Genomic DNA, 8,064 nt, shown 5'->3' with positions numbered 1-8,064 from the left:
CCATCCATGGGATCGGGAGCGCGTCCCCTAGCGTCCTTGGCTACCCTTTCTAGGCCCTTAGTAACGGTGCCTCGGACGGAGCACGGGTGACCGGCGCCCAGACTCTGCACAATCCGAAAATCACAAAAACTCCCCCCCCCCCCCCCTTTGCATATGGCTCCCGGGGATCCCTTCTCTTGGTAGTCTACCAGCACGTGGCGTGGGCCGGAGCTCTATGACTATGTCAATCAAATGTAACTGTTAATAGTGTTATGTAGCCATGAAAATCACAAAAACTACCACCCCACCCCCTTGCATAATGGCTCCCTTCTCTTGGTAGTCTACCAGTCGGTGATGCGGACACACCTGGCAGAGCCAATAATAACAACAACACACTGTGCACTGAGTCTACAGCATGAACCAGGCGCTGCCGTTCTGGCACAAGAGTATGAATGAACACAGGTGCACTGCACTCACACACTTGCTCCCTGCCGGAAACTGGTGACGTGGGTATCTCCAGGAGAGAGGAGCGATCATCAAAAGTAATCTTGGAAAGATGTCAATTGAACCGCCTAATGCCTAACGCCCAACACACATACATACACACACACACCATTGGACGCCCATCGCCGGAGGCGATGATAGCGATGCTACAGCAGAAGCCATGGCAGCTTGTGCTGGGATTGCACCATTCAACAGCTTGCAAGGCTGAACACACACACACACACACACACACACACACACACACACACACACACACACACACACACACACACACCACGGCGCACTTTCTTCGCTGTCGTTCATTGTAGAGCAAGGCAAAAGCAAGCAGGAACTGCAGAAAGCAATTTGGGTAGAAAAGAGTTACCTTTAAAAACAACTTGCAAAAATAGGAAGAGATGTTATTGGCAATGTACCATAGAAATGGATGAAAAGTCAACAGTTGTGGCTACAATTTGTGTACATGTACATCCCAATAGGACACAATGACTATAAATCATAGGTCTTGAAAGCTGATGAAAAAGAATTGGCGAAGATTAAAAGAAGGCACAACTAAGAATGGTAAAAAAAAAGAAAAAAAGGAGTGTTAGGGAGTCTAGTGTTTGGCAGGGGAAACAGAACTAAGTGTAGGTAGCAGGGGAGACATACGGAGAACAAGCACTAGTGGTGGGCCACCAGAGCAAGGTTAGTTACACGGTCACTGCTGCATGTGGGCATCGCGCAGCATGTGTTCCTCTTGCTGCTGAACACGGCAGAGCTGCAGGATCTCCTGCCGGCGCTGCTCGGCCTTGGTGGTGGCACTGCTGACAAGCTTGTGATACTGCTGCATGAACGGTTGCTGAACTCTTTGCCAGTCGCAGTTCTCACACACAATCACCTGCTGGCCATTCTCATCGAGGAACGCTCGCCAGAACGTGGCGTGATCGCAGTGGCAGTGCTGACAAACCGGCTTGTTGCTGGAAGCTAGTTGCTCCCAGCGTCGATCATAGGCCTCTTGAAGTGCCGGATCGCTGGCAGCCATGACATGCTGTACGGTATCCTCCAGCCCTATGAGCGCACCAAGTCGAGAAGAATGATCCACCGGTATGGCAGACCAGCTGTACTGTGGCGGAATTGTTGGCTTCACGTTACGCAAGAATGGGCCGAGTTCATCTTGGAGCTGCTTTATCTGTGTTGCACGCTGTTGAACACGTCGAGAGAGCTGCTGAACGACATATGGCTCCGGCTTGCTTGCTGATTGTGATTTCTGCCGTTGCTGTGGCGGCTGTTGCTGCTGCTGGCATCGGCCGAGGGGACTCTGTCTCGTTATCATCATAGCTGTACGTGATTGGTCAGGCGTACATGGTGAGCACGGCGTTGAGGGCAAGCGCATTGGCGGATTTGCCATTGCGATCGCCCGTGCTGCGAGGAGCGGATCGGTGCCATTGCCGAAGCGCATGTAATGCTGCTGCTCTTTGGGGCTGATTGGGATGTGCTGCATTGTGCCTGTGGCTGTCGGCGTCATGACTCGCACTGGTGCGGGATACTGGCTCATGGGCGTGATCACCGTGTGACTTGATGGAGTCGACTGGCCGTGAGTTCGCGTGGCTGGCAGAGGCTGAGGGCGCTGACGCTGCTGCTGCTGTTGCTTCATCAGCTCCAACTTCCTCTCGGCCTGAGCCAGTTCCTTTCTGATCCTCTCTAACTCAGCCATTGTATGTGGGAAATGTTGTATGATCAGTTGCACCGACAGGGAAGTGGTAGTGCTAATGAATGGTCCAGCCTATTAGTATCAGAGACAGAAAAAAACAAAAAACAATATAATAATTCTCCACCCGAGTCTGAATAGAATTATATGTTACTACTACTAGAGGAATAGAGAATCACACGTGTTCCCTGACAACCAATATCGGCAAATTTAATAATTATAGCATGTGCAGGAGAGAGAGAGAGAGAGAGAGAGAGAGAGAGAGAGAGAGAGAGAGAGAGAGAGAGAGAGAGAGAGAGAGAGAGAGAGAGAGAGATAGAGAGAGAGATAGAGAGAGAGAGAGAGAGAGAGAGAGAGAGAGAGAGAGAGAGAGAGAGAGAGAGAGAGAGAGAGAGAGAGAGAGAGAGAGAGAGAGAGAGAGAGAGAGAGAGAGCGAGAGAGAGAGAGAGAGAGAGAGAGAGAGAGAGAGAGAGAGAGAGAGAGAGAGAGAGAGAGAGAGAGAGAGAGAGAGAGAGAGAGAGAGAGAGAGAGGAGGAGAGAGAGGAGAGAGAGAGAGAGAGAGAGAGAAGAGAGAGAGAGAGAGAGAGGAGAGAGAGAGAGAGAGAGAGGAGAGAGAGAGAGAGAGAGAGAGAGAGAGAGAGAGAGAGAGAGAGAGAGAGAGAGAGAGAGAGAGAGAGAGAGAAGAGAGAGAATTGTGTAGAGAAAACAGCCTCAGTCAGGGACGTGGTGGCGCCAGCAGGTCTAATTGGTCAGGGTTTGCCTAGCCAGCTATAAACTTGCCAGTACAGCAACCAATTCTAACAGGAGTACAGTAGAGACTAAGAGATCAGGAAGTCGCAAGCACTTCTAGCGTGACGGCTAGGACAGTATCGGCGGCAGCAGTTTGGGATTGGTTGAGCCATACTATAGCCCTTCACACACTGCAGGGGGCATCGGACACGCTAAGGTCACTAGAGTATTGACCGTACGACTGTTTGTCCCGGGCATGGCAGATCTACCCTGTGAATCAATAAAAAGGCACTTATTTGGGCTCTAAATTTCGAAAATGTTCAGAGGAGCCACCCAACTCCACGAGTAAATTGTACTTCAGATGGCTGATGGTACCACCCCAAAACACCTTCCGACGCCCCTGCGTGACGTGTTGGTGCCCAAAAAGCTGGTCCGGCCGTGGCCTGACCAACCAGGCTGATTCCGCCTGGCCTGTAGGAATAAGGCTAGACTTGCTGGACTATCTCCAGAAGGACTACTAACCGCTATGACAGGGCGGAAAAGGTAAGCGCGCGCATGTGTGTGTGTGTGTGTGTGTGCAAAAACAAACAGTAAAACAGGCGTTCATGGTCCGCCGGACTCGCAGTGCCTCATGCCGCGTCCCGAAGTCAGCACTCCGTCAAGTCGCCCCGTTTGAGGACACAGCCAATCGTGGCAGTGGGCGAAGGAGGAGGAAGAAAGGAGGTGTGTGAATTTAAGCAAGTCAATACCATTGATGTGTTGGCCATTGCTAGTTCCATAGCGAGGGGGGGGGGGTAGCACAGCTGTTCATTTATCGAGCCACACATGGCTTGGAGGGTAGGTTTGTTGCCCTTTACCTTTAGGCTATCTATACAACCACAACATGCATGTTCATGTACTGTACACTCACTGATAATAATACATATAGGAAATTCAGCAAGGACCTGAGACACTTTGTCTATTTCAACAACTTGCGTTGCGGAATACTGCTGAAGAATACATCAGAAAACATTTCATCTTTTCCACTTCTGCCTTGCAGGCGTCTAATGTAGCTTGAATGCACTTCTTTGCTCTCTATTTTTCGATGCGGGTAGGAGTAGCTTTTCATTTATTTTCATGCAGAGGTACTACTGTACTAGGTTCTGAACTGAAGAACTGTACAATGTACTAGTATGCATGTTGATACAGAAAAGTGAAACGAGGTTTCGACAGCTCTATGCAACTGAACGATGTGCACATTATGCATGTCTGCCTGTACATGCCCCCCCCCCCCCCCCGGGGGGGCCCCGCCTTTCAGTTCCTGCAAGGCGAAAACTCTATTCAATAAAATTCGACCACCTGGATATATCGTGTCCGCGTACTACAGTATACGAAGTTGTCGTGGACGCATTTTCCGAAAACTGATTTGAAATGGTTGACGATTCAAGATTCATCTACAAATCAACTTCGATGACAAGAGCTTCTATATGAAACTATAAATTCATTCAAAGAAGGCGACAACATCCGAAATGGATCAAAAGACAATTTATTGGAATGGTTCTTTTCAAAATAGCATTGACCTCTCATTACATACTACAAATATGCACATCATCGTGGTCTGGACTATATAAAAAATAATCCACTCAAACTCGCCAACTTACCGTCGAGCGTTGTAGAACTGGATAAAACTTCGCCCGGAACTCGCCTTCGAACTGAAATCTGTCGCACAAGATCCGTGTCAACCTGTCAACCTCGAACGGACAACTTTCTCTTCGAGCTCTCCTTCCTCCGCAACAGTTTTCAGAGAGACATGTCGACAGAGCTGGAGGATCTCGAGGAACAGACAAAGTCTTTCACGCATTTCACCGAACTGACAGCGTGGCCCGCAGTCTAGTCTCGATCTCCGCACCCGCGAGCCCGGTACCCGTACCCAATACCCCCGCCACATGGCCGCGGGCGCAGGCGCGCTAGGCGAGGATTAGCGCGCTAGAGGAGCCCGGTAAGCCTGGCCAAAAAATAGTATGGGTGTAGATCTACGAGACTAGACTAGCATGCGTCGCTAACGATTTGCAGTCGGGCATACCGACACGATGACCGGCCGGTCGACTCGCGAGGCCCGCGACATCGACATACGTAACGTTGTAGAGAGTCCATAACCCAAGAGTATGCTACCATCACTGTGTGCGTGTGGGCAGCAGTTCACTGTGTCTCACTCCCTCTCGTGTCCGACGGGTGGATTTCCGTCCATTCGTCACAACGAGGTGAGGGACCTCACTGCTCGTCTGCTCAGGCGGGTGGCCCATCAGGTGGCAGTTGAGCCACACCTCCAGCTACTCTCCGGAGAGCAACTCCGTTATCGCACTGCTATTGCTGACGACCAGGCACGCCTAGACGTCGTGGCTAGTGGCATTTGGGGAGGACGGTTCGAACGCACCTACATTGATGTACGGGTATTCAACCCCCATGCGTCTTCGAACCGTTCCAACTCACTTGCTGCTACCTATGTCCGTCATGAAAAGGCTAAGCGTCGTGCGTATGAGCAGCGCCTGAGGGAGGTGGAGCATTCCAGCTTTGTCCCCGCCATCTTCTCTACCACCGGAGGCATGGGAAAGCATGGTGCTTCGCTCTACAAACGCATCGCCTCTCTCCTTGCTGCCAAGACTGGGGAGCCATACAGCATCACCCTAGCTGCCATCCGCTGCCAGATTGGCTTTGCACTGGTCCGTTCAGCGCTGATGTGCTTGCGTGGTGCACGCAAGGCATTCTTACCAGCAATGGCCTCAGACTCGGCAGCGCTTGTTGTTGCTGAAGCAAGAATCTCAGCTTGAGGCTTACATTATTTATATCTGTCAAGTGTCATTAATGACATTGTACATGATCATCACCGCGTGCGCTCGATCTAATCATTGGACCATCACCACGTCACCACGATACAAACCTTCTCCTTGGCTGGACGGTGAACTAAGGCAATTACTCTATCGCCGGAAAAGAGCACATAGGAAAATGATACAGAGACCGGATGATCAACGTCTAACTCAGGCTTTCCGTGCTCTAAGGCGCGAAAGTAAACTCCTCATGCGAAGAAAGAAAGCTGCGTATTTCCAAAACGAACTGACTCGAAACAATCGCAACCCAAGGCTACAGTGGAAAACAATCAACTCTTTGCTTGGGAGAACAACTGTGTACCATGAGCCCCATGCCTCAGTCAAAGACATTTCAGCAACGTTCGCCAGGATAGTCTCACCTCGAGCCCCTGCCCCAGCAACACCTGCAGGTGCAGCTAGCACCGTGACCTTTGGACACCTCAACGTATCACCGACCGCTCCACAGCGCGCTTCGAGTGCACCCTCACGATCAGGCACAGGTATCGAACTACCGATCGGACCAATGCCAGAGCCGTCCCTCACTGAGTTTGAACCGGTGTCAGCAGCAACCATAGTGTCCCATTTGAAACGCCTTGACAGCCACAAAGCAAGTGGTCCAGATAAAATACCTCCGTCCATCTACAAACTCCTCCAGAAACAAATCGCTCCCTCTCTTGCCCAGCTCTTCACCATCTCTTTCAGATCAGGTATTTTTCCCTCTTTATACAAGATTGCCAACGTTCGTCCAATTCACAAGCGCGGGAGTTCATCTGATCCCAGTAATTATCGACCTATTTCCCTCCTCCCGATCGCTTCCAAGCTGCTGGAGAGGTGCGCGTATGAGCAGATCATGTCGCACATACAAGGTGAATCATTTCCGAACGCGTTGCCGAATGAACAGTTCGCCTACCGCAAGCAGCATTCCTGCGAAGATCTTTTAGCCATGACAACAAACGACTGGCAAGCATGTCTAGACAAGGGCCAATTTGTTGTCGCTGCTTTTCTCGATCTCAGCAAAGCATTTGACACAGTCAATCACGCCTCCCTTCTTCAAGAACTCTTCTCTATTGGTGTCGGTGGTACTGCACTGCAATGGATAGCTAGTTTCCTATGTGACCGTCGCCAACGAGTAGTCACGAAGCATCAGGAAGGTGAACAGTACACACCTACAAGAGGTGTACCTCAAGGGTCAACATTGGGTCCTGCCCTCTTTAACCTATCTGTCCGAGCTCTGCCATCATGTACCATCACGAGCAAGGTTCGGCAATTTGCAGACGACGTGTCTATGTATAAGGCAGGCACGAACTTGCAGAAACTCACTGATGATCTCTCTGCTGACATATCTGTCATCAGAGAGTACCTACGTGACCGAGGTCTCAATCTTAATAACTCCAAGACTCAATTTATCATCATAAGACAAAAAACAAAATGTGTTCCTCCTAACATCTGCCTTCGGCTCGGCGATGTCCTCATATCCCCAACACCAACGGTGAAGTATCTTGGCCTCACCATTGACGAACATCTATCATTCTCCTCATATGTCACTGAAGTTGAGAAAAAGGTCGGAACAAAACTTGCCATGTTCCGGAAGATCAGGGACAATCTGACACCGGCTGCGAGAAAGACCTTCTACTGCTCATTTATTCAAGCACACCTCGAATATGGTTCTAATGCGTTTGTACACTGCCTTCACACCACACAACATGATAGACTAACTCGTATTGCTAACCGCGCTGTTAGGATTGTTTTTGGTTTCCCTTGGCACTATGATGTTTCAGTCTTACACACCAGATATGGCCTTGCTCCTATTGCACTGCGCTATCAGCTTAAACTGTATATTCTTGTCTTTCGGGCCCTACGTGGAATGTGTAGCACTCTGCTCTCTGATTGCTTCTGCCTTCGTTCTGCCACAACACGCACAGCTGCCCATACACGTTCCCAGTCCATAGATTCACTTGCTCTGCCTAAAGCACGCACTCGTTATGGCTTATTCGCTTTGAGCTTTCTGGCTTCTGACCGCTGGAATTCTCTTCCAGCTGACATTCGCTCTTGCTCCTCGCTTTCACTATTCCGCAAATCTATACGTGACCACATAGGGTACCCTGTAAAAAGGCCTTAGGCCTGTGGGGATTGCCCTATTCAAAATTTAAATAATAATAATAATAATAATTGATTGTCTTTATTTTATGTTTTGCCCGTACAAGAGGCATGGTTTGAGTTAAAAAAAAAAAAAAAAAAAACCCAAGAGTATGCAACTGTGATTATGGGTGCATGCGTGGCGCGCTGCCTTCATTACGTAACTTGCCTTCATCGCGCTCTGAAAGC

At 49.8% G+C, this 8,064-nt stretch overlaps 1 protein-coding gene across 1 annotated transcript; it reads right to left on the bottom strand.

Moving 5' to 3' along the window:
• Positions 1 to 679: 679 nt before the first annotated feature.
• Positions 680 to 4,717, bottom strand: LOC135813680 (putative mediator of RNA polymerase II transcription subunit 8). The gene is made up of 2 exons (XM_065326722.1): positions 4,537 to 4,717; positions 680 to 2,242 (listed from the first exon to the last, which is right to left on the bottom strand). The coding sequence occupies exon 2, from the start codon at positions 2,171 to 2,173 to the stop codon at positions 1,178 to 1,180; it is 996 nt and encodes a 331-aa protein (XP_065182794.1). The 5' UTR covers positions 2,174 to 2,242; positions 4,537 to 4,717; the 3' UTR covers positions 680 to 1,177.
• Between the last annotated feature and the right edge of the window lie 3,347 nt (positions 4,718 to 8,064).

This window comes from Sycon ciliatum, chromosome 4 (genome assembly GCF_964019385.1).
Source record: "Sycon ciliatum chromosome 4, ocSycCili1.1, whole genome shotgun sequence".
In the NCBI taxonomy this organism is placed as follows: domain Eukaryota; kingdom Metazoa; phylum Porifera; class Calcarea; order Leucosolenida; family Sycettidae; genus Sycon; species Sycon ciliatum.
This window is presented reverse-complemented; position numbering and strand designations above follow the sequence as displayed.

What these genes read in the sequence shown, in the direction of transcription:
- LOC135813680 (XM_065326722.1), bottom strand. Translation starts at nt 2,173, where the DNA reads ATGGCTGAGTTAGAGAGGATCAGAAAGGAACTGGCTCAGGCCGAGAGG.